Source organism: Cajanus cajan, chromosome 6 (assembly GCF_000230855.2).
Source record: "Cajanus cajan strain Asha chromosome 6, NIPB_CcT2T_4, whole genome shotgun sequence".
Taxonomy (NCBI): domain Eukaryota; kingdom Viridiplantae; phylum Streptophyta; class Magnoliopsida; order Fabales; family Fabaceae; genus Cajanus; species Cajanus cajan.
The window spans coordinates 41,614,172-41,641,912 of NC_138522.1; the positions used below are offsets into that span (position 1 = coordinate 41,614,172).

Sequence of the window (27,741 nt, forward strand, 5' to 3'; positions counted from 1 at the left end):
GTAGGAGTTGTTGCATATATTTAGAGGTTATCAACGGAGGCCTAGACAAAAAGCAAATTAGAAACAGATTAAAGTACATCAAATTCTTGGTAAGAATAACATCAATGTTGTTTATATGGCCACAATAGGTCGAGAAACCAACTAACTCAGATTAATTTTAATTTAGTTTGTAGTTATTAAAAAAATCTTACAATTACTTACAATTGCTAGTTAAGTTGATCAATCTTCTAAATGGATTGATTTCTTGTCCAAAAACATGGTTTGACATCATGATAACAATTATAAATTAAAATAGTTATTTTAAACCATAGAGTTTTAGAAATTTTTCTTCAACTAAAACATTATTATTATTTTTTAATTTCTTGATTTTTTTTTTCCATTTTCATTTTTATTTTCAAATTAAATTTTAATTTTTAAATTTATCAATAATAAAAAATATTATATCACAATATAAATTATTTATCATAAACTTAATATATAATTTATATATTGAGAAATATTTAAAGTTATTTATTTATTATAACTTTTTAGTTATATAAAATATATATTTTACATACTAAAATCCAAATTTATTTTGATTTCAAGATTTAGATAAGATAACCATAGTACGATTGTTTAAATTTTTTTAAAACACATTTTTTTTTACTGAAATAAGAAATTTTCTATTTTTAAGCTATTTGTCTTAATTTTTTTAATTAAAAATGTTTGCATAATTTTTTTACTTTTCTTCAAATTGATAATGTATATTAACAATGATTTGCGAATAAATTGTGTATGGTGCTACTGCTACATAAAAACACAGGCACATATTTTTAATGATTAAAACCTTTTGCTTTTATGTTGTTATATACGCCGAACCCCAACTGATTGAAATCTTTACGTGAACCCATATTTTGCTTGTGCCGTTGTCTTCCTTCAGCTTCCACTCGCATTATGGCCCAAATACTAAGCATCTTGCTTTTCCTAAAGAAATGTTAGGATAACTAAATGGATCATGGGCCCATAGTTTTAGAATATGTATCAAATTCATAATTAAAGAGATGTACCCAATAAAAAGTATTGGTGAAAACGATTGTTGCACATCGAATAGCATGGCATGCCTTATTAATTCAGTTATTATATGTTACGTTTGGACAAGCTTGTTTTAAGATATAATTGTTTTTCAGTGGTAAAAATAAAATAAAATAAAACCTTTTCTTAAAATAAATCATCGGTGAAAATGCATAATCGTATTCGCATATTGTTAAACACTAAACTATTAAAAGAGATATGGATATCTAATCTTCCATTGCAACCATACATAGTAAAGATAAAAGATGTCATCATTATAATTTTTTTTTAATGATATTTAATATTGTTTTTAGTAACAATAAAAATGACTACAAAATATTTTACTAGCATTTTCACATTAATCATTATATTTATCGAAAATTATTTTGTATGTTAGTAAGGATTCTTATAATAGTTGAAAAAAGTATGACTTTTGTGTCATTTTTACTAGTATTTAATATTTTTATTATTATTATTACTAAAAGTTTAAGAAATAATTATTAAGTTATATACTCTTTATGTCTTATTTTTAGTGGATATGAGACTTGATTGTCCTTTATTTATATACTATTTAATTATTTTATTTTTAGTTGATGTGAAACTTGATTTTTTCAAATACAACTCTCAAGTCTAGTACTATTGGACTTGATACGTGAATAAATGGTAAGTGATCTGATACTTTCTTAAAATAGTGAATTCTAAGCTTAACTCAATCTTACAAAACTAACTTGTAAGTAAGGATTATCTTCTACTTATATACTCTTTAATTGTCTTATCTCCTAGTTGATATAAACCTAAGTTTTTTCCAATAAAATGAATTAAAAGTCACTCTTACTTTTTATCGACCATTTTTAATAATTACTCTTATAAATATATTTTTAATAGCTATTATTTGTTAGACATTAATACTTTTATTGGATAATAAAATAAATACAATTAGTTTATTATCATTAAATAATTATCGTTAATTGTAAATTTTGATATAATATAAATGTATTTTTAGTGATTATGATTTATTAGTCATTAATATTTTTATTAGATAATAAAATAAAGACAATTAATTTGTTATCATTAAATAATTATTACTAATAAGAAATCTTAGGGCGATGCATATTTTTTTTTCTTCTTCTTTTTTTAACCACCTAAATTCTTGAAATAAAACTTGATTAGATAATTGTACGTAAAATTTGTATATGTATATCTTCACAAACTGAACTAAAATCCACATGTTTCAAACTTTCAATATTAATTGGGGGTGTATTAAATGGCACGATTCAAGTTATTCCCAACTGCTAATGCGGTTCCATGGTAAATGCCTTCGTATGAGGTTGATCTGTCTAGCTTCTTTGAAAAGCCAAAACAGTGCCCAAGATGCAAACAAACAATTAGAACTTCACACTCCTAACTGACGCTTTTTTACTCCTTTTTCCACACTCCTATTTGACGTCATGTTATGCGAAAATGACTTCTTCAACTTCACATTACTGCATAGCATGAGCATCTTCTATATAGAATCAACTCAGAACACTTATATATTACCTTCCAAAGTAGTACTTTGTCTGATTTCTCTTAGTTTCAAAGTTACTTTAAAGCTAAAATTAAAAAGCGTAATATATACAACAATAGTATAAAGTCTATTTATATGATATATTAAAGTTGTTAACTTTTATAAAACCCATCTTAAAATTTATTTCGAACATAATTTTAATTGGTTGATAATGTCAAATTTCTTTACAACATTGATGTATAGAAATTAAACTTTACATAAAAACAAAAGGTTAAAGTTAAGCTGTTTGACAGTGCTATAATTTTTTAAGTCTCAAAATTGCTCTTAAATTAAGATAACATGTCCTTAAGTTCTGACAATTGAAATGAAAAAAGTAGAAGTCAAAACTCTTTAAATTAATTTTTTTAAATTCTATTTTTTTTTCAAATTTTTCTTCGACAAAAATAATTTTAAAATTTTATTTGACATTATTTTTTTTCTTTTAAGAAGTTTTAAGCATACTTATATCTTTATGTCGCAACGAGAATCCTAATTATTTTATATTGCTTTCCGTGCAATTTGTCATCAATAGTCGCGATTGTTTTAATATAACCAGCTAGTGAACTGCATTAAATGTTAAAAAAGTTATTATTTAATATATATATTGGTCGACATGAACCTACATAATTATATAAAGTTATTATTTAATATATATATTGGTCGACATGAACCTACGTAATTATATAAGTTAAATACCTATTTTGGTTCCTTATAATTTTTTTTGTTTTAATGTAGTCCCATTTTTATTTTTGGTCTCAATTTGGTCCAAATTAATTAATTAATTTCAATTTAGTCCCAAATTAATTAATTGATTTCAGTGTGGGACTTTCCGTCCAAATTATTTAAACGGAGTTAACTTTTGGGCACGTGGATGCCACGTAGATGCATACGTGGATGCCACATAGATGCATACGTGGATGCCACGTTGATGACAATTTTTTTTAAAACGCCTGGACCCAGAACGGCTCGTTCTGAAACCGGAACGGGCCGTTCTGGTTTCATTTTTTTATATATAAAATATTAATAATTTTATAAAATATATATTATTAATTATATTTTAATTATGTTGTTATATCTAATAAAATAAATATACTAATATTTTTTATATATTTTATTTTATTATGTTTATCTTATTAATTTTTATCATTTTATTCCTCTAATTTTAAATAAGTTGCAAAAAATTATAAAGTGATACTTAAATATTTCTTCAAACAGAAAGAGAAAAAAAAATGATTACTCTATTTATAAGACAATTGTATTTTATAAAAATAAGTAATTTTAAAATTTTTACTATAAAAAATATTTTTCAAAATTTATATTTTTTAATAAAATTAATAAAGAATATTGGTTTAATTGCATTTTTTATCCCTCAAGTATTACAATTGTGCAGTTTTGATTCACAAGATTTTAATTGGGTAATTTTAGTCCTTAAAGAATTGCAATTCGCGATTTTGGTCCTTCAATTTCTAATTGAACAATTTTAGTCCCTTGAATATCATAAGAGTACGATTTTAGTTTCTCCCATTAAAAATTAATAATAAATATATATCATTTGATACATTAAAAAAATTATAATATACGGTAATTTAAATAAGCAAACAATTATATAGTTTTAAAACATTATATATATATATATTAAAATTTAAAATTATTAAATTTTTAATGAGAAAGACTAAAATTGCACAATTATGATATTTGAGAGATTAAAATTGTTCAATTAAAAATTGTGAGACTAAAATTACACATCTAAAATCTTTTAAGAACTGAAATTACTCAATTAAGATCTTAGGGATCAAAATTGTATAATTATAATACTTGAGCGATCAAAAACACAATTAAGCAAAAAATATTGTATTCTCAGTTTTGGAACGGGCCGTTCTGAATCCAGAACGGACCATTTTGAAACCAGAACGGCCCGTTCTGAAACCAGAACGACCCGTTCTGTTTTCAGAACGGCCCGTTCTGCTGCACTGGTGGTGTGTTAATTTTCGCATCTGGAACGACCCGTTTCAGTTGCAAAATTAACACACGAAGAGTGCAACCAGAACGACCCGTTTTGGTTTCAGAACGGGCCGTTCTGGGTCCAGGTGTTTTAAAAAAAATATCATCCACGTGGCATCCACGTATGCATCTACGTGGCATCCACGTGCCCAAAAGTTAACTCCGTTTAAATAATTTAGACGGAAGTCCCACATTGAAACTAATTAATTAATTTGGGACTAAATTGAAACCAATTAATTAATTTGGGACCAAATTGAGACCAAAAATAAAAGTGAAACTACATTGAAACAAAAAAAGATTATAAGGGACCAAAATAGGATTTTAGCCCAATTATATATGATACAATATAAATGTGATCAATTAATTTATTTTTTAGTTTGTCATGCACAAGTACAACAACGCAAAATTGTAGATACAAGAAAACTTATTAACCTAAGATGGTGTTTTAGTTTTTTATTGGCTGCGGTCTTTCGAAATAGTCGCTTATTTTTCCCCTACATGGTCAAAATGATTGCAAATTCTCACTAAAGTTTGTCTAGTTCAGAATCTTGGTTACCTTTATCTCTTTTTTCTTTCTCGGATGTTTGAAATTCTTATGTCATTCTTCCCCCAAACTTGAATTTAACAGATTCAATTTGATAGTCACAGTAAGTTTTGTAATTAATATTCCATGTGAAAACACGCAGGACTAAGTTTTCAAAGTTCAAAGGATCCATAATTGAAATGTAAATAGTTGAGACACGTGTATGAGTTGAGGAAGTAACCTTGCCATTACCACTTTCGGTTTGTTTATATGGTTGCACATCGAATATGTAAATGTAGAAGATCTCCATATGATGATGACAACTATAAACTAAATCATAAAATGAAGAAGAGTACTATATGATTCGTGGTTGTAAAGAATAAATTATAATCCTAGTGCTACCTGCATAATGACTAGAGGGGACCATTTTTCCCATGCTCTCAAGTGCTTTACCGTCTTCATTATGGCATCCTCACTTTAATTAGTCTCCGTTTCACACCTTAATAACTTTAGTTCGGCAGCGACATACTCCGGATTCAGGAAAAGAAAAGGAGCCAGAATAAAGGTTATTCACTATTTTCTACAATCTAGACGTACCTAAGGAAATTCCTGCTGTCAAATCATATTCATACACTTACCATTATTTTTATCTTTAAATTTCACAGTCATGTCACGAGTCACGACAATTAATATTTTTGTCTTTTACGTGTATTTACTTTTTTTCGTGATAAAAAAAGTGAGACAATTAGACAATTAGAAAGGAAAAGAAAAGGTAGGAAAATCTTAATTAAGACGCTATTATATTGTTAACCTTTGTTAACTAGAGTTTGAAATAGTATGTAGATGAATCATTAATGTAGTTATGATGATAAAAAAGAAGGCATTAATTAATGTTTGGAGTTAAAGAAAAAGGGTTGGTTTGTTGGCATGAGTTGAATGATGGTGTGCAGCAGCAGTTGAGTTGAAAGGAAAGCGATCCCTAAGCAATGATCTCTATTCTCCTCCTTTTGGTTTCTTTAAATTTAGTCACAGAAAGTTGTGGGTTGGGTAGTTGAGGTTGAAAGCATGTGTATTTGTGGGTTGTGGGAAGATAGTAAGAGTGAAGCATAACATCTGGCATGGGCTCACAAGGCGTGGCCATGATTGGATCATGAAGCAAGCCTCGTGGGCTTTGGCTTTCCATATAACCTTTATGTTATTTAAATAATATTTGCCCCAAGGGAGCAAGCACTAATTGAATTTTTAAAACTAAATCTGGCGTGACCCCAAATTCAAAGGGGACCATAAAGCAGTGCAATAAGAATTAATGGATAAAAGAGAAGGAACGTACACCTAGATAAAGGCTAAAGCATAAGCTGTCATTGCTTCATGCTTCCCTCCTTTCTTTTAAAACCCCCCACACCATTAATCGATCTAAGGGAGAAAATAGAATGAAAGGAAGAGAAGGCAAAGCATCAGCACCCTCTACTGATCTATTAGTATGTTTCCCATCTCGGGCTCATCTTACGCTAATGCCCAAGGCCATTTGCAGCCCAGCCAGGCCCACGGAGCCCAACAAGCGCCACCACCATCGTAAGAAATCCTTCTCCCGAGGAGGCGGAGGCGCCGGCCAAGCCAGCCCTCTTCTATGGGCCAAAACCAAGTCAATGGGCTCCGAAATAACGGAACCGACCTCCCCGAAAGTGACGTGCGCGGGACAAATCAAGGTCCGGCCCAAAAGCGGCACGTGCAGGAGCTGGCAGTCGGTGATGGAAGAGATAGAGAAAATCCACACCGATAAGAAACAGAGGAAGCGTCTCAACTGGGCGGAGACGCTGGGTTTCAAGAAGGAGGTAATGCAGTTCTTGACATGCTTACGAAGCATAAGGTTTGACCTGCGATGCTTCGGCTCCTTCGCCACGGAAGAAGACGAGGACGAGGAGGAAGTGGAAGTGGAAGAAGAGGAGAATCATGTGGACGAGGCATCCAGAACGGTTTTCTCCAAATGGTTCATGGTGTTGCAAGAGGACCAAGGCAACGGCGTCGGGAGAGAGGAGAGAGAGGAGAGGGAGGAGGAGGAGAGTGTGCCTCCTCCCAACGCCTTGTTGCTGATGCGGTGTAGGTCTGCTCCGGCCAAAAGTTGGGTGAGAGAGGAGAGTGAAGAGAGAGAGATAGAGAAAGTAAAAGAAAAAGAAAAAGAAAAAGAAAAAGGGGAGGTGGCGGAAAAGAAGGGACAGAGTTTAAAGTCGTTGATGGAGGAAGAGAAGAATGTGGTGGTCATGCGCTACGACTCTGATTTTTACGACATTTCCTCTGATGTTGCAAAAGAGACGTGGATTGTTGGCGGAATCAGAGATCTCATGTCCAGGACTCGAAGTTGTAAAAGATGATCGTCCTTTACTACTTTTTATTCCGAGTTTCAAATACTTTGGTGTGACAACTGGGGAATCTATTATGTTAAAATCCCCGTGTTAGCTTCTGCTTTTCTTTTACTATAACTTCCTTAATCTGTACAGTACAGCTTAATTTCTGATTTCTTTGAATAACTTCCCGCTCAAATATTTTGCTCATGTGCCTGCGTCTATCAATTTCTTTACTCTCTTCTGTAGATTCCTATACTTATTTATACCTAGCAATTATTTACGTTATAGTTTTAAACCGCACTTTCTTCAAACAAAGTACGTTTGACAGTATAATTTTAAAAGAAAAGGAGCGAGAAAATCAAGTTATATATTATTTTTATTTAAAGTTTTATTAAATTAATTAAATAATATTTGTTTCTCCACACCTTTGTTGACAAAAAGACAGAAAGTAAATAAATAGGAAGCGATATATAGTGTGACATTAGTCGCAGAGTGAGTTTTTGTACTTTCTTCAACATAGGGGGCCTCTCATGTTGATAAATGTCTCACACTTATTAGAGTTGGCCTCGATGCTCCTATAAGTGAGCATGAAACTTAAGAACTTGTCCTCCTACACCAAAAGTATTTTTTTTTTTTTTGGATTAAGGTGCATGTGCCTTTTGATTGGGCTAGAGTTTTTGCTAAGTCGGTGATGTGATTGTCAAGTTCCTCAAATATGATAACCATATATATTATCGATGTAGACTTTCTTCTTGTGTCCTGATTCACGGAAGACTTTGTTCATTAGCCTGTCGTAAGTTGTCTTGTGATTTTGAGACCAAAGTGCATTATTTTGTAGCAAATGCCAGAGTCATCCGTGATGAAGGCAATTTTATCTTCATTTGAAGGATATATCATGATCTAGTTGTATCTGGAGTAAGAATCTAAGAAGCTTAATTAGTAGTGGGTGATCAGATGCCCTATCAATGAGGCGATCTATATTAGCTAAGGGATATGCATCATTTGGAATTGCCTTTGTTAAGGTTAGTGTAGTGAACTACATAAGCAAGCCAAATGGTGCATGTGATTTCTTGGATGAAGTTGACAGCTTCCAGCTTGCACGTTTCTTCTTTCATTGCTTTGTGTCTCTCGTTGTCCAACTTGCGTTTTCATTGGGCGATGGGCTTAACTTCCCTGCAAATTGACAACTTGTGACGCATGAAATCAAGGTTAATACTTGACATGTATGCAATACTCCATGCAAATGGGTCGATGTCAGCGAGGAGAATTTGTTCAATATTCGATTGATATGTGTTTGCCTATCTCCATCTTTTGATCAAGTTTGGTGCTGATCTGGAGGTCATAAAGTTCATCCACGTCTAGAGTTGGGTGAGTGTCGTCGTGCTCGATGCAAGGCTCTTGGTCGAATCCCATGAGTGGTGGTTGGATGATTGGGGTGATGGTGTGACTTGGGGTATTTGGGTCAGTTGCTTTTCTTGGGACGATCTTTAAGCTCTCGGCATAGCATCTTCCATCCATTCTTTGGTTTTCCCGCATTGTGATTATTTTTTTGTTGCTTGCTGGGAATTTCACTACCAAATGTGGCGTTCAGGCGATTGCTTGTAAGGCGTTCAAGGAGGGTCGGCCAATGAGGACATTGTAGGATGTGGCTACATCCACTAATAGGTACTATACTCTTAGGGATTTTGTGCTTTTGCCACTACCGAACTTGGTTAGGAGCTTGACATAGCTTCTTGGGTTAACACCATGGTTTTAAATTGTGGTCCCGATTGTAATTATTGTGATTGCGAGTATTGTGATGTAGATTGTGATTATTGCAGTGTGAAATTATTAATTATTTGCATTAAATATAAAAAATTATAATTATCGATATATGTTTTATTTTTAAAGATTTATACATTTTTATTTCTTTTTCTAAACATTCTATTATTTTAATGAATAATTTAATTTATTTTAAAATTAATTTAAAAGTAAGAGAAATACAATAGTGGTTAGATTAATTCTCACTTAATATTTGTCATAATTTTTCAAAAGTAGATTGTCTCATTGACGCAAATAAAAAACTTAAAGGTACACATATTTAGACAAATTTCAAATAAACAAGAAAGAAAAAAGGAAATTGTTTGACATAAAGTAATATTATTGGTCACAAGTTTCATTATCATCAATTATCTCAGAAGCAATGCCACCCTTCAGAGATACATTTCACTACAAGGAAAAAATATGAAATTTTTATTAATATTGTAAAACTATAAAAAGCATGATTTTTTTTCACAAGTAAAAAATTATATATAATAAATTTTTAACTCACATGATACTTAGTACCACATAGTAGAGTGATGAGGATGATTATAGCCTCCACTCTCGCTTTGGTTATCCCCTTGTGTGGCTCCTTGTCCAAAAACATAATAAAAAAATCCACCACTTTGTTGTTGATAATAAAGATCATTATAATTCATTGATGGTTGGTGGTATGAGGGAACTTGGACACTTGCATATTGATTGTATATGGATGATGATAAACTGATGGTGGATAGTACCCTTGACTACTTTCTGAAGAATCATCAATATTGAAGTCACTAAAACTTTGTTCAATATGGGAAGATGAAGAATCTTGACATGACACATTCTGTTTATTTTTTCCTCTTCTAACTTGTGAATTATCTCTTCTATTATTACCTAAAAATGAACGATCAAGAGGAATCATACCTGGCATAAAAGTAGTGAAATCAATTACCAGATTTGTGTCACGCCTATTATATGGAATCTCTTGATATGGATCATTTTGTCTTTGTTCATCCTCATCATCCTCACCATCATTTTCTTCACCTTCAATATCAACACCATCATCACCACTATTATTACTTGGTGGGCTTAAGTCACCACCATCATTATCACTATCTCCACCTTCCACATCTTCATCATTTGTATCAATTTGAGGCAACCACTCTGAATTTTGAACTCCATCTAAAAGTGGATTTTCTCTTTCTTCTATCCATGGAGATAATGGATCATCTTCTCAAAATATATAATCAAGATTAATTGGATTGAAACTTGCTTCAATTTCTTCTTGATTTTTTCTCATTTGATGCCTCATTTTCAATTTCATGTTGTAATGTGTAATGACAAGTTTTTGCAACTTTCTGTACTTAAGCCTATTCCTTGTCTTTGTATGAATATAGATAAACGTACTCCAGTTTCTTTCACAATTTGTGGCTAAAGTTGTTTGACTTAAAACTTTAATAACCAGACGTTGAAGTTCAGGAGAGCATGAACCAAACATCAACCACCATTCAGCTTTTTAAGAGACCAAGCAAAAAAAAAGTTATTATTTATAAAAAAAAATACATTTATTTATTGAGAAAGGAAGAAACTATATTTACCTAGATTCATTCTAGACCAAGCTCTTTGAGCTTGAGGTGTAGCAAATGTTTCACCCATGTCTTTAAACATTAGCAACTATATAACATTATATTGTATAAGATATCAATACATAGTTATATAACAATAATTTAAAAAAATATAATAATTTATTACTAACCGAGTTCAAAGCTTTAATTTGATCATCCATGTTTCTCTCCAATTTCGTAATGACCTTTTTGGTCTCTTCAAATGTCTCTCGATATACATCAGATTCATGTTCAACTCCATATTGAAATTGTGGATTAAGAAAATAACCCTAAAAAATAAATAGCTAATCAATATATATCTATAATTGTACGTATTAATGTATTGCTTTATATAATAAAAGTAAAATTATAATGACATACCAGCAGAATGAAGATCAGAATGCATGAATCTCCAACGCTTATCAATTATTTGTTGGTATTGAGAATAATAACGAGAACTTTTTTGAATTGATTATTTTGCTCGATCAATTGCCTCATATATAAAACCTGTACTAGTAAGCACCCTTTCGGTCATGCAATAGGCCGAAAGGGGCGCCCAAACTAATGAAACGCACCAATTGGCACCCCTTCGGTCGGACAATAGGCCGAAAAGGGGGGCCCGAACCAAGGAGCCACACCAACTGCCCCCTCAGGTCAGGCAATAGACCGAAAGGAGTGCCCTAGCCGATGAAACACAACACCCCTTCGGCCCCAAGCTTGGCCGAACACCCCTTCGGCCCCAAGCTTGGCCGAACACTCCCTCGGTCTCGTGGGTAGCCAAAAACCCAAAGAGAAGGGATCTGAAGCTATTCAAAACACCCCTTCAGCCCCAAGCTTGGCCGAACACCCCTTCGGCCCCAAGCTTGGCCGAACACCCCTTCGGCCACAAGCTTGGCCGAGCACCCCTTCGGCCTTATGCTTAACCGAAAACCTGAAGAAAGAGCCTATGATAAACACGTGGCAAGCCAAATGCCTACTATGCATTAATTACCATACCAGATTAAGACAAGATTAAGGTTAAGTCATGTATTACCCATTTCCCAAGGATGAAGGCCCATCAGGCCCGCATATGTCACTATAAATATACAGGTGGTGTGACATAAATGAGGTACGTTACTATTCAACATAAAGGCATTTATTGCTCTATACCGAACACTTACTTGATCGTTGGAGTGCCTTTGCAGGTACCCTCCCCATCCTTTAAAGACGGTGGGTGTTCGATCGGGACTGAAGACTTAGAAGATCAAGCAGGAAGAACGACGAGAGGAGTGTTCCTACTCAGGAACAAAACCCATTGTTGGTTTCTCATCACCATCAACTAGCCTCAAAACTTTTACTAAAGGCTCAAATACCTTCAATATATCATTAGCCTTGCTCCAAAAATCATTGCCAATAACAATTTGTCTTGCTTCAAATGCCAATCCATTTTTGTCTCTTCCAAATTTAGATTGTCTAAATTCTTCAGAGTTGAACATGTTCCTCAAGCCTTGCTTTTGTTGCACAGTTGCTTGAAGTTGTAAGAATTGTGTTACAAACCGGGTAACACCAGGACGAACAATTTCTCTACCTCCAATGTATTTTTTCATGAGATTTACAATCCATGTGTGATTGTAGATAAAAGTTGTTACTACTTTTGCATCACTTAATAACTTTTGCACATTCTTTTTTTTATTCCTATATCCTACAAACAAACATCCAAACAATGTGTTGCACATGCAGTCCAATATAAATGTTGTCTCTTTTCCATCAACTTTTGACCACCTGCTTTAAGTGCTTTTTCATTATTTGTAACAACTTGAATTACAAATTCTTCTCCCACTTCGTCCATAACTTTATCCAATAACTAAAAGTAGTAATCAATATTTCTACTATCAACACAAGAAGCATCAATAGATTTCAAGAAAATAGTTCCCTTGCTACAATACACTAGAAAATTCATAATATGTGTATGATTTACACTATCTGTCCAACCATTACACATTATTGTTACTCCTTTTTCCTTCCATGTAGTTTTCAACTTGCTTATCCATTCTTGCATGCTTTTATATTCAACTTCTAAATACACATAAGAAACTTCATAAGGTGTAGGGCATTTAACTGATGGTCCTACCTCAGCTGTTGCAATAATCAAATTATGCAACCATGGAGAATTTGATAAATTCATAGGTAAGCGTTCATAAATTATAAACTTGCTTACCGCTTATCCGAGCTTTTTCTTTAATATTTTCATAAGAACCCCACCTATTTTTGGTTGTTTCATACTTTTACTTCTCAAAAGATCCATATTTGTAGATCTTAAAGCAAAAGTAGCATCTTCTTTTCTTGAAGTTTGACTAACACTCATGCGAAAGCTTTCACCTTATTCATAAATGTTATTAGATCTCTCTGTTTGTTGTCTGAATCGTTGTCTATCTTCCCACTCACGTTGTGATCTAATGCTTTGTTGCGAAGTATCCTCATCTCCTCGTCACTATCTTCTTCATCATCTTTTCTTAATCGAGATTCAAATTCTTCTTTTCTTTTTCTAAATTCAATTTTCTTTTCTTTTTTATCTTTGAGAAGTTTCATCATATTCTCCCTAAAAAATGACGTGACTCTTGGACAACCTGCTACTTGACCTTTATCATGTGCTATGTGTTGTTTCAATCTTGTAATGCCACCCCTTATTATTTTTTTGACAAAGTTTACATTGGACATTGTTGCGATTTCTTAACCATATTATTTTAAAATACACATATTTATTTAAGTATGGGCTCTTTGTACCTGATGAACTAAAACAGATCCTTAACCATCTCTCATGTGATGTGAGATGTAAATCAGGGGTGAAAGCTTAAGTGGGAAAATGTCTAGCAAATATTTTCTTAACTATTAGAGATAATGATTTTTTTTTTGTAACGAGAGATAATGGTTTTTAAATGAATGAGAAAGATTTATCTTCCTATTTATTAATTTTTTTTAATCTTTCTTTTCGATTTTGATCCTATGTGTCTTTTCCCTCTAAAAATATGTACTGAAATTTGGAATCTATTAAAAGTTAATTATTACATCTAATTAGGATAAGAATGATGTATTACATAGTTATAACTAAAATAAGTAAAAAAACGATAAATTTATTAAAAGATATACATGTTATGTATCTTAAAAAATAACTAGAAAATCATTCTAAAACAATTCAAATTTCCTGTTGGTACTTTTTTCACTTTTTTATTTATTAAATTAGTTCCGTTAAAATATGTTGAAGTTGATAATTTTTTTAATCCCATGAGTGAGAATGTCCTAATTGACTAACAAAAATACATTTTCTATAAAAATAAAATAACTTGAGTTTAGTTTTTAAGATATGCTAATTTCATTTCGTTTAAATTAGATAATAATTATAATTATATTTTTTTTTATTTACTATTACAATATTTGTATATTCGCTAGTGATTATCATGGTAGAAAACATTTACTAACAAAAATATTTTTTTGTCATTTTACTGGCTAAACAATTTTTAATTGTATGAAGAATTTTGCAATAATAAAATAGAAAATCTATTATTCTATTTTGTTATTAAAAAATCTTCATGATAGTAATAAAATAGAATATATACCATATTTCTCATTTTATTGTTTCATAATAACTGAAACAATAACAAAGTGTCCCTAAGAACCCTTTGGGCAAGTGAAAGTAATTCGAAGTGGGGCACAGCCACACAAGGTTCAATGGTTCAATGCTACATTAATAATAATAAATAATAATAATCTAATATAAAATTAAAATATTAGAGATTCATGTTATCAGGCTTGCCAACAGCCCATACAATATGGAGGAGATTCACATGTCTAATCTCTAAAGGCCATTTGAAATTCTCATTAAAGGCCACAAGGCCCAAAGGCCCACGTCCAAATCCACCTTTTATTCTAATCTTTTTCCATGCCACATTAACTTGCAGCACTCAGTAAAAAAATTATATTAAAAGAAATTGCTAGGTATCCATTTGTATGGGTTGATGGATTGGCACCGTTAATCCCAAATTCTAGATTCACCATAGCGACAAACCAAAATCAAGCGATTCAAGCCAAAATCAAGCCAAAATCACAGATTCATCACTATTTACCGCGAAACCAATGGATTTGAGAGTGCGGCACTGCAACAACACTGACAAGGATATCAACGATAACAACAAAGAAAAATAGGGATAAGAGGCAGAAAACTTACAATTAATTAACAAGCAAGCTTCCTCTTCTTGGTAGAGATACAAAGGGAGTTTCGAATGAAAGTGTAAGTTCTATGTTATTGTTTTTCACCTTTTAAGTCATTTTAAAGTTTGAACCATTATTGATCTACTGAAATGATTCTCTGTTCTCTTCTCTGAAAAGATTCCCGAAAGTTACTTTTTTTTTTTTAAAAAAAATTTACTTTTTTTTTTAAAACGATTCTCTGTTCCAACCTTCAAGTTGTCGTATTGCGAATTCAAAACGGAGGTGTTGCAGATACAACACCGTTACATTACAAAAAAATCTGTGATTTACGATCTCACCGCAATTGCGGTCCGATGCCGTTGCGGACAAGGCCGCAGCCGCAATGCGTGATGCGGTCTGCAATTTAAAACCTTGGTTAACACACTCTCATGTGAACTCGAGGAGTGGATCATTGTATGGTTTGTTGATGTTGAGGGCACTTGTAGTTGCACGAAGGTGCTACAACACAATATGTAGTGGTGATGACGATAAAGATGGTGGTGTTACCATGACGACTGTAGTGATGGTTGTATTACATTGGTAGTGGTGACGATTACAATAACGATGATAATAAGAATACTAATAGAGACAATTACGATAAATTGTCATTCTTTTCTAACAAAATTATTCTCAAATGATACTCCCTTTATATACACACACACATATATATTAAAAACTTTTAATTTAATAATTCGTTGAGTTAAATTTTTTTAATACATATATCAATTCTACAAATTTTTAAAAAAATTGAAAACCATTTGATATTTTTTTATTAAGTCAAATCAACGTATAAAATATTTTTATAATTATTTTTCAATTTGAATTTTAATGAAATGAAATATTAAATAATTTTTAAAATTTTGTAGAATAGATTTATGCCTTAAGAAATTTTAATTTAACAGTTGAATCGTTGAAATTTGATATAAAATATAAATTATTAAGTGAAGTAAGTTTAAGTAAACTTACTATTGATAAAGATAAAACTTTAAAACTATAAGATTTTGTACAATAGTATCCTAATGAACCTTTAATTATATATATATATATATATATATATATATATATATATATATATATATATATATATATATATATATATATATATATGCTAATGCATGAGATTGGATTTCCTTCACTACACCTTCTTATAACCTTAATAGACATACATATTGTTGCAACAAGGATTACAATAAGACGATGAAAATAAACTAAAAACAGGAAGTCACCACTAATTTTAATGAAAAACATTGAAAAAAAATCACAAAATAGAAAATGATATGTGAAAATAAATTTTGAGTTCAGGAATCAATTTGTGTGTAGAGAATGTATTAGTCTATAACACCTATTATGAAGACGGTTACCTCTAATTAATTAAGCAAATTATTTGTAATTTTTACTTAATTTATTTATTTAAAAAATATTATTTTATTTTAGTGAAAAATAAATTACATTGTCATTTGTTATCAAACGAAAGAAATATTATTATTTTTAGCTCGATAGGAGTAACCTCCTGCTCTTACATATCTCTGGGTGCAATGGAGAGTCAAAGTTATATAATTCTTTTGGAATAGAAAATATTTGTGAGATAAATTTTTTTAATTAAACCTTATTTTTATTAAATTTAAGATTTTTGAATTGTCACAACTCATATGTCCTAAAATATAAAATTGACAGAGTGTATGTTAAAGTCAATTTATTAGAAAATTTTAATTTTGATTTGACATTATTATTATTTTAATCATTATGGTATATAGGTTTTGTTTATCTTAATATTTTTATTTTAGATAAAAATTTTATAGGTCTCAAATTGTCACAACTTGAACCTTAAAACTCTAGTATTTAGAGAATGTTGCATCCAATTAATATTTTATGAGATAAATTGTGTTATAATGATTTTAAATATTTCTATCATATATATATATATATATATATATTGAATTAGAAAAGAACTTTAAAATAACAAGTTGTCACAATTTATACATTTAAATTCTATGATTAAGAGAATGTCACATTCAATTAATCACTTGTCTAATAAAAGACTTTGCTACAATAATTTCAAATATTGTCATTGTTAAATAAAGAAGTAAAATTTTAATCAATACTAAAAAGTCACATCTCAATAATGTTTTTATCAGAGATTTATTATCATTAATATTAACTTAGTCATAAATATTTAATAATAATATAATTTTTCTACGCTGTGGATTATTAGCACTATTATTTGTCTCAAATATATTGGTCAATAATTTAATCCTAGAAGAAAAAGAAAAGTAAAAAAAAAACTGAAAAGGCCTGTTGCTATTAGGAAGCAACCCGCGTTCAAAGAAAGAGAAAAGGAACTTGTTGGCAAATTTGATGGGCCTAACCCCCACGTACCACACATAAAGGGAAAGGAAGACACTGTGAGCCCAAGACTTCATTTAATAAAAAAAAGAAGAAAAAAAAGGATTAATAATAAAAAGTAATAGAAGGCAAAGGTCAAAAAATTTTCGTGAGTACAAGTGGCGGAACATAGTTCGAAACTAGTTTTGATAATTAATTCATTAAATTTGATTCATCAACCAAATAAATTAAATTAATTTTAATAATTAATTCATTAAATTTGGTTAATGAATTAAATAAATTAAACTTGAGGTAAATACATGAGTTGGATAAATAAATAAGCTTAACTTGGGTTGCATAACATGTAAATATATAAATTATATAGTTAACTTTTTTATTTAATTTTAATTTATTAAAATTTAAATTAACTTCCAAAACTCAATTATAAGTTAATAATAATAATATAAAAAACGTGAACACTTTAAAATTTTATGGTTATAGATTCAATTTTTTTTTATTATTTTATGCAAGGTGGAGTAATTTTAATTTATACAAACTTTAATTACAATTATATTCTTTTTAGAGTGGTACCTTATAATCTTGCAAAATTAATAAAATAAGTTGTTGTCTTTTGCAAAAAATTTAATAGTCATTTTATCTAAAATTTATTATTAAATTAAAAATTTGAAACGTATAAAATTCAAAAAAATTGAGTCTTGTTAAATGTGATTTGAGCTAACGAGTTAAACTGAGTTTCTAGTGAGATTGAACTAAATTGAATTTAAGCTGAAAAAAGATTTATATCAAACTCGAGTTAAGTTGTGAGTTGAGCCAAATGTTATTGTGTCGAACTGAATTAAATCAAACACAATTCAACTTGACTCATTTCTAGCCCTAATTGTGAGGTAAAAAAGGATGGCGACTAGTGTTGGTCATGCCACTTCCTTTGATCAGTGGCAACGAAGGAGCATGGTAGCTTTCATATAGGGTATGCGATTTAGGTAGTCTAAGTTTGTTAGCGAATGAGGAGAACAATCAAAGGGAGGGGTGAGCGATGGTGACGTGACAACACCATTGTGGACATCGTGGCTAGAGAGCGAAATGAGAAAAAAAAGATAGAAGAACAAGGAAGACAAAGTGGGGAGGGGAAAGGCATCGTTGCCACTAGAAATTGCCTTTGGTAGCAATTAATGGAAACGAGGTAAACTTTGTTTTTCTTTCTATTTTTGATTATAGTTTGCTTGTTATTTTCTCTAACTTTAATAACTCGCTTCAAACAAGCTAGCTTTATCATCTATTTGATACAATTACCTAATTCATATTATCATACATCAGTTAAAAATCAATGAATTATACCTTGACTTTCGTGATCACACTATTGCTAACTTCGTTATTCTAATATTTTTACAACTATAAAAAAAATTATTTTTACGGTAACATATAAGATAATGTCATTACAATTTAACTTTTAAACAAGGAAAATGACACAAATATATATGCAGGTCAAAGACATTTTTAAAATGCTAAACCAATTTTGAATTATTTGCCTCTTTCTATATATATAAGTGGTTCAAGAAATTACTGAGCTCCTTAATTGATGTCTTACATTTTATCATATTTTTATCTTTAAGCATTAAACTAATTAGAGGTACTTTATGTACCATATAAAATGTTTCACCATAGAAACTACTTTAAATTTAGTTTTTTTTTAAGCTTGTTACATTTCTTTTTTGTTGTATTATTAGTATATATTTTTAGTTAAAGATATGATCTCATAGAAAGATCAATAAAGAAAGATAAGAAAGAATGAGAAAAGGACCAATAGAAAATATCATAGTTGTGACTTATAAGTCATGCTCGTGACAATCTCGAGACTTGTGAAAAGAGCCAAGACTAAAAAGTGTCACAATTGTGACTAACTAGTCATGCCTGTGACTATCTCAACAATCTTATGAGAAGCATCAAGACCAAAACGTATCATAGTCTTGACTCTAGTCAAGACAATCTTATGAGAAGCATCAAGACCAAAACGTATCATAGTCTTGACTCTAGTCAAGCCCATGATACGATCTAACTGTTACTGATTTCAAAATTTGAACATATCGTTTTATCTTATCATTAGGATTTTATTTTTGAGCCAAATTTTTAGGTTTTCTAGATTATAAATTAAACAATATAGGTTATGATAAAAACACTTTAATTTTACACTTTTACAGATAGATTGAAGATAGGGATTTCACGTTTGGATTTCTTCGATTCTTAAGTCTGTTTTCTTACATGTTTTCTTTCTTTTCTTCTTGAAGAACTACTATGAACATGTATGAGTAGTCTCCATTTTTCTAGGATTAGGACTTAGTCCCTAAGAACCTTGAAGTTTTTATGAATTATTCAGTTGTTTATTCTTGTTATCTCTTGATCTTATTTCTTTACAAATTACATATGTGAAGCGATTCATTACTATTTTTCACAATTTTAGATATTTAGGGAGGTATTGAAAAGTGAACCTAAATATTAGAGCCTAAATAAATAGACTCAGACTTTAACATGAGAATATGTTTAATCCTTTAAGAGTCAACTAAATTAACATAGATTTTAAAGGATTTAATTGAACATAACTACTACGAGAATAAGAAGCAATTCAATTAAATACACATTTGTATCCTAAGAGGGGATGAAGGATGCCTTAGGTTAATTTACCATCAAGGAGAATAAATAAATATTTCGATAAAACATTTGAACATATATGAACTCATTGAGTAAACCCTTAATCTTGAAAATTTCTTTTATAATAAACTACTCAAAATCTTTTATTACTATTGTTTTTTATTTCTAAATTTTACTTATAATCATTGTTAAAATTACTCTCAACTTAACCTTTAAGTATTTTTATATTTCGTTTGTTTTAATTTAGCTAAATATTAATAATTATTAGGTTAAACATGTGGTCCCTATGAATTTCATAATTTATTACATTTTCTCACATCAAGTTTTCGATGTCAGTGTCGGGGACTACATCTCCTGACTTGCAATTATTAAATATTTTGATTAAGTTTTACGATTTCTTTATCAAAAGAGGCTCATACCTCAGGCTCTTGACAATTGTTGTGATCAAGCCTCTATTAACTATGTGCCCTGAGCTAGTATTAGATATACTTTGAAATTGTCATGCAAGATGCCCTCTAGTATTTACCTTCTCTTCTTTTGTTTTCTATCATTACCCAAAGTAACAATAGATACTTAGTCGTACTTTTCGATCAGAATCACCTTTACCAAGCCTAGTAGAGGTTATGAACCGATGCATGATGCAAACTGTAAGGTGGCAAAAGGCAGAAGAGTTGCATTTCCTTGGTATCCAGTTTGATGTACCTATGAGACGAACCAAAAAGAACTAGGACAAAAAAATAATTCTACTTAGACTTATTTCAATTAATAACTCATATTCTACATTAAAAATTAATAATTTAATTATTAAATTAAAAATTTTATAATGTATAGATCAAGTTTGTAATATTTTTAAAAAATTTAAATTTTTTAATATTATATTTCATTAATTCAAATTTATGAATAATCATAAAAATATTTTATACATTGATTTAAATGATATGAAATATTAAATAGTTTTCAAAATTTTTAAAAATTTGTAAACTTTATCTATATATTAAGAATTTTTAATTCAATAATTGAATTATTAAAATTTAATATAAAACATAAGTTATTGAGTGAAATAAGTTTAATTAGACCTACTCTTAAAGTAAATAAATTTTTTCACACGCATGCTTCATATCTTTTATTTTTTATTTAAATTATATTTATATCATTTTCACTTTTATCATTTCTTTACCTCCATAAATGTAATATGTTTCACTTAAAGCCTATTTTTATCTTCTTCTTTTTTCGTCTTTTATTTCTTATATAAAGAAACGATGTATTAACATCACCTGCTTAGATATAAATATTTCAACAGTAGGGTCAAACTCTGACACACGAGGTATTAATTAGAATAATCATGATATGATATTATATCACAGTGTGTTTTACTATCCACGACACAATCTTTGTGATCAATCTTCTTTTTCTTGCGTCCCCCACCCACCCTCATCATTTTACTTTGACTCTCATCCATTTTTCCCAAGATTTATGTTTCAGCTTTCTTACCGATTAAGGGGAAAGGATGAGGGTACAAACAACCGAATTTGAATTATAGTTTCTTTAAATTTTCTTTTGATTTAGACAGCTTTAGGATTTAGGATTTATGTTTTCTAATATAGAATAATTTTACTAAAATCAATGGTCATTGTGGTCGAGTTTCCAAATTAATTACGTGAAAATTATTTTGCTTTTTTTTTTTATACATAAAAATAAAAATGGTAAAGAAGAGAAGACATCCACATGAATGTCCGACATAAAGTTAATGACATGCTAAAATTTCCTAAACTAAACACAATAATATTTTATTTGACTCAATTTTATTTATTAAATTGAGGGTTAGTAAACACTCACTAGATAGATCACTTTTATCACTCATGAATTTCCTTTTTATAGGTTGTTTTGAGTGTATATAGAATTTATATTTAAAAAATTTAATTTCAAAATTAAACATGTAATAGAATTTAATCGCAAATTTGGCCGTGATAACGAAAATCCAGAGATGCTATTTTGTTCTCAGACACTAAAGAATAATAGGTTGTCCGCGAATTTAACAAACCTCTTCCAAGTTAATTCCCAGTTTCCACCCTTTCAAAATGTAGGTTCAACAGTAAAACAAATGTTCCTTTTTCCTTCTTCTAAAATAGATTTCATTTGTGGTCCATGATAGATTTGTCTATGCATGAATGCATAACAGTGTATCAAATTGAAGAATATAATAAAAACTAGCTTTTGACAGCTTGAATAATAAATTTTTGCAAGTCTGTCAAATTTAAAATTGTATTTTTTTTAGTTTATATAATTTTTAAAATTTTTATTTTAATCCTCTAAATTATCAATAAAATATTTAAAATTGACATATTAAAAAATTATGTAACATCAATTAATTTTAGTGTGATATTTTTACTAAAGAAATATTAGTAAATACATTTTATTTAATAAATTTTCTAATAAAATTTAAATATAAGGATTAAAATAAAATTTTTAAAATTTATAAACATTAAAAAGATTGATTAAAAAATATTTACTTTAAATTTAAAAAATTAAAAATATATTTAAATCTAAGTTTTTTTGATATACTACACTGCTCGGCTATTTTGGCTTACAGTTCCCTTGTTAACATACTGAGTTCATATAAGATGGAAGAAAAGAAACATAGTCCCAAGCATGCTATGTGTGGGGCCCTGTTTCAGCGGAAAAACACAAAAACACTTGAAGAATGTTTCAACCTCTTTGTTTAAACCTATTGTGCTATTGAAAGTTGACAACAATTGAAAACAGAAGTTCACATATACCAGAAAGTTTTTGTAATGTACAAGTACAACAATTGTGTTCCTTCTACTATATTCCTCATAACTTAGAATGACAATAAAAAATAACCACAAAAATAACCACTCTTGTAAAGTGTATATAACTTATCAACGAAAAAAAAATGTTTAGGTTTCCCAAATCAATATGCACTGAATATGAAGAATTGCAGACTATTCAAACGTTGAAAGTATTAAAGAATTAATTACTAACACAAAAGAATTACTTTTCCTATAAACTTCTCTACAGGTTGCAACAAGGCCATGCTTCCTCTGCCTTGTAAGCAAGGAGACCAAATTTATGAAGCACATATAATCAGCTTGATTTATTTTCAGTGTCTTCCTTTCGATTCTGAAAAATCTGATACACTTCTTCACTTCCTGCGGTGTATATTGTCATTCGAAGAAGTGTGATTATCTTCATCTGATATATAATTTAACTAATTTTTCTAACAAGTCGTGGTTGTTGCCTGGAATTTCCTTAACCCTTGATCCATTCTTGTATATTTTGAAGGCTGGGATGGAGTTCACACCTTCTGATTTCGCCAAGTAGGGGTGGTCTTCAATCTCCACCTAAAAATGTAAATCAATTATAAGTAAGAGATAATGTAACTTTTCTTTTATTCACAATGCAGGGCCATTTGGTAGACAAGTTTTTTTCTTTTATTTCTACATAAAGATGCTATGTTGTTTTCTCACATGAAAATTACCAACCTTAAGGAAATTAACCGATGGAAATCTTTTGCAGGTTTGCTCCAACACCAATAACACTTGCTTGTGTGTTGCCTTGTTGCAAAAGAGCACCACAGACATCCCTGTTCAAATTTCCCACAACTGGTCAATGTTTGTTACTTGTAAGAGAAATATTAACACTTTTTTCTTCTAGTAACACACTCCTCTGTCAAATGTGACTTACCAGGTGATGTTACATAATGCCTAAACCGATCATTGCTCGAAATTAAAACCAAATTTGAACCAAATTTCAAGTCCTTAATATCTTCACCGCGTAGCATCTTGAGTTGGAGCTGGGTCTCAAACAGAGCCCTGGCCACCTCCTCATCCCCTGGCTTTTCTCTTAATAACATTTCATAGTCTTGAATGGCAACTTCCCATCGTTCCAACTATTATATGTTAAAAATTAAATACAGAGGTTATTAATTGCAAACAAGTATATTCTAAAGTTATTATTGAAGTAGAAATTAAGGCACCTTGGCATTGCAATCTGCCCTCCGCAGCCTTGCCTTGCTATAACTAGGCTGAACTAAAAGTGCTACATTACAATCTTCGATTGCTTTCTCGAATTGACCAAGCTTAGAACGACACGCTGCCCTATTGCATAGCAGAACTGAGTTGTAAGGATCATGCTCTAGTCCTTCATTATACACAGCGCACGCTTCCATGAATTTTGATGCCTTGAAGAGTAAGTTACCACTCATTCTGGCTGATGCAACTGCTCTGGCCCTTCTCACCACTGCATTTACCTCACTGTTGCTTGGATCAAGTTTAGCTGCTTGTTGAGACGATGTCACAGCTTCCTCAAACCTGTTAGACACAGAAACGCAAATAGGGGTCAGTCCTGAATCAGGTAGTATATCTATGGGCCCTATATTTTCTAAATTGGTATACTTCGTTTACATGTCTTGCAAAATACATAAATCATGTATCAATAATTTTTTAAACATCATAATAAATAAAGCACTTTCACCAACCTGCCAGCTGCCAAGTAAATTTGTGCGCCTATCATCAATAGGTAAGCGCTACGAGCCGGGCCAAATAATTTGTTACAACAATTAAGGTCAAATTTTGGCATTTTCTCGTAGGTAGCATATGCCTCTTGATGTCTTAGGAGCTTTAGCAAGGCTTCAGTTTGTAAAGAATACACCTGGTACACATAACCATTCTTTAATCAGCATAAGGCATACCATAGCCATATATTGATCAATCACAATGGAACTTGTATAAAATCAAAGCAGAAAAAAAGGGTTCCCATTTGTGAGTGTTATTAAAACGCCAGAGCAAAGAAACTAACCAGTGGAGCTGAATCAGCGCCTAAGGATATTGCAGCCTGTGTTTCCTTTAATACAGTTTTCCAGTCTTTGACTTTCCGAGCTTCAGTGCATTTGCTAAGGTGATTTCCAAGAGCCTGAGTTTGGAAAGCGAGTACGGAATCAACATATGGAGTTGTTTCATTGCAATTCAGTGCCTTCTCTGTTTCTCCCAACCTGCAATCAAATTTGCAATTCTCTAAGGAAAAGTAACACAACAAGGCATATTAAATACAACATATCACATACATATACATACATATATCTTAGAAAGTGGATTATAAATCTAATTCAACTTTACAAAATTGGTTTATAAGATGAATGTCGTCTCTTATATATTTTTTTGTTAATTTTATCATTAGTCGACGTGGAATATCTATCAATATACCATGATGATTAATGTTGAGTACCTTAAATAAATTGTTGCCAAACGGGTGTGGGCTCTTTCATAGGAAGGCTCCAATCGTATAGCTTCCTCACACTCTACAATTGCCTGCAGAAACCTTCCCAAGCCTATCAAAGCTGCACTCTTGTTGCAATGATACGTTGCCTTATTAGAGTCAAGAGCAATGGCTCTATCATACAAAGCCAAAGCCTCTTCGAATCTTCCCTGCTTGTAGGCTTCATTCCCCATGGACTTCAACACCTCAGGGTCCACTCTGTTGTTCCTTGGACTCCGAAACTGCGTAACCTCATCACTGTTCTTCCTCATGATATTCCCCATTACGCCTTTGTTGTTGTAAGAACAGGAACTGGACATAAAGTTCAACTCTTTGCTCTTGGTAACACTAGTTCTTGGGCTGCTATTCACAAGCAAATTCCCAGTGATTGGCAACACAAATTCTTTGGCTGGGGATTTGGTCTCGTTGTACTGCTGCTGATTGGTGCCTGTATTTATCCTAGCAAGCTCCAGAGCCTGCTCTTTCTGTTGTTTACTCTCATCATTTGAGTCATGGCTTTGTTGAATTGAGGTTCTTGCAGCATCAGAGGGTCTCCCATTTGGAGTGTTTCTGTGTGCAGAAGGTGCACGGTTACTAGAGGTAGTTTTTCTCGATGTGGTGCTATCTCTTGGAACCTTTGATTCATGGTTTGGGGGGGTTTTGGATTCTGCTTTAGCCTGATCCCTCTGTTGTGCAGTGTTGCAAGCCTTCACGGGTAGTGAATGGACAGAGGATTTTCTAGGCCTGTTATTGGTTTTGAGATGGAAAATTCTCCCCAACAAACCGCATCCCAGTTCAATCTGAACCTTGTTCTTGGCTTTCGCTGCCATCCTTCAAGATTGGTGAGGTATCACAGAAACAACTGCGTGTGTGTGTATTCGTTTGTTGAAGTCACTATGACACGAAGAAAAATAAAAGAAGCTGAGGGAAATTATGAAAGTGAAATCGTCAAGTGGTGGCTTGAATGTGATGGAGTTTATGTAAGACGTGTCGTTTGTGGGGGATATATATAAAGTCGTAGCCTTCAAGAGTGGCTTCCAAGAAACCTACTTGAGCTCTTTTTGAGGCTTGGAGACACTGCCAAGTGTGGAGGATTCAAAACAGTAGTAACACACGCATGAGTTTGTATCATTACAATTTTGTTCATGTGCTATAAAAAATATAAAGGCACCAATTTGTGTTTGTGCTTAGATCTCCTGTTGTTAACCGGATATGATCCTGCTACTGTACTGCTAGGAAAAGAGAAATTTAATTTTTAAGTATATCTCGTATTCTTCGTGATTATTTATTGTGATTCCAATGTCGCTAAATTCTGCATAAAAAGTTTTTATAAAAAACAAAATAAACTAAAATTGTGTGTTAAAGTGTGTTCCCTTGACGAAATTGATAACAGATTTGTTAAGGTACTAAAAAATATTTTTTCAAAACAATGTTTAATATATTTAAAATTTTAAAAAATCACTTTTTTGTTTGATAGTTTTTTAGACTCTTAACAACTAAGGAGAGGTACTAGTTAACAATCACCTTCAAAAATAAGATATCATAAAATTCTCCCAAAATTTTCTTGTATAGGGGAAGACACTCAAAATATTATTAAACACCACAAAATAACATGTTAATGCTGCCGGCTGAAACTTGTTGAAAAAATTACTACATAAACTTAAAGAGCAAGTAATTTTCCTTATTTTTAATTACTTCCTTAACTATTAAAGGATCTTAATTTCTACCGAACAAGATTTTTGTGGAGTTAAAGAATCAAATTAATGTTCATTAAAGATTATTTAACAAGTTTATGAAGTCGTGAAAGATCGAAGATATATGTATATGTTTTTTTCATTAATCTTATTATTAAAAAAAAATAACAAGTTTAGGCACTCAATTATGACACATTTCTTTTAAGAAAAAAGATTTTTAACATTTAAGAGGTGTTTACATCTTAAGATAAATGATTAATGACATATGTAATAATAAAAAAAGAAATAAACACAATTTAAGGGTGTTAATAAGATGTTTGGTTTATTTGGTAGTAAGAAAAGATCACCCTTTTTTTTAAATGAATGGTTTTAAACAGAATTAAAAAAGAAAATTGAAGTCCAATCAGACATGCCGAAAGGAAGACAGAACTTAAAAATTTACAGCTCACGGTATTGCATCCGCCGGATTTAAATGCTATGTTTGGTCCATGGCGATCCATAATTACTTGTCTATTTTAATTTTAACTCAAACCGGATAACTTTTAATCACCACGTAAGTATGCGTCTGTGATGTCACTTAACAATAATTAATTATTTGTTGCGTTAATTTAATTTGGACTTTGTATTATCTGTTAGAATCAATTGGTTAAAATGTACCCTCAATCCATCTCAAGGGCCCAGCCTAAATTAATTTAATTCAATTTTAAAAGGA

General features: G+C 31.0%; 2 protein-coding genes across 2 annotated transcripts; one reads left to right on the plus strand and one right to left on the minus strand.

Moving 5' to 3' along the window:
• Positions 1-6,397: 6,397 nt before the first annotated feature.
• LOC109810790 (nucleolar GTP-binding protein) lies at positions 6,398-7,669 on the plus strand. The gene has a single exon (XM_020374344.3). The coding sequence runs from the start codon at positions 6,551-6,553 to the stop codon at positions 7,487-7,489; it is 939 nt and encodes a 312-aa protein (XP_020229933.1). The 5' UTR covers positions 6,398-6,550; the 3' UTR covers positions 7,490-7,669.
• Positions 7,670-22,814: 15,145 nt separating this feature from the next.
• On the minus strand, positions 22,815-26,431 carry TPR12 (Tetratricopeptide repeat (TPR)-like superfamily protein). Its single transcript, XM_020374345.3, has 7 exons — positions 25,306-26,431; positions 24,880-25,072; positions 24,560-24,732; positions 24,059-24,392; positions 23,767-23,971; positions 23,565-23,665; positions 22,815-23,423 (listed from the first exon to the last, which is right to left on the minus strand). The coding sequence occupies exons 1-7, from the start codon at positions 26,163-26,165 to the stop codon at positions 23,271-23,273; spliced, it is 2,019 nt and encodes a 672-aa protein (XP_020229934.1). The 5' UTR covers positions 26,166-26,431; the 3' UTR covers positions 22,815-23,270.
• Positions 26,432-27,741: the final 1,310 nt, after the last annotated feature.

Excerpts from the sequence above, each read along its gene's own strand:
- TPR12 (XM_020374345.3), bottom strand. The coding sequence starts at position 26,165 with ATGGCAGCGAAAGCCAAGAACAAGGTTCAGATTGAACTGGGATGCGGT. Across the intron at positions 23,972-24,058 it reads GGGCAGATTGCAATGCCAAG|TTGGAACGATGGGAAGTTGC; the intron begins GTGCCTTAATTT and ends AACATATAATAG. Across the intron at positions 23,424-23,564 it reads CATCGGTTAATTTCCTTAAG|GTGGAGATTGAAGACCACCC; the intron begins GTTGGTAATTTT and ends TTACATTTTTAG.
- LOC109810790 (XM_020374344.3), top strand. The coding sequence starts at position 6,551 with ATGAAAGGAAGAGAAGGCAAAGCATCAGCACCCTCTACTGATCTATTA.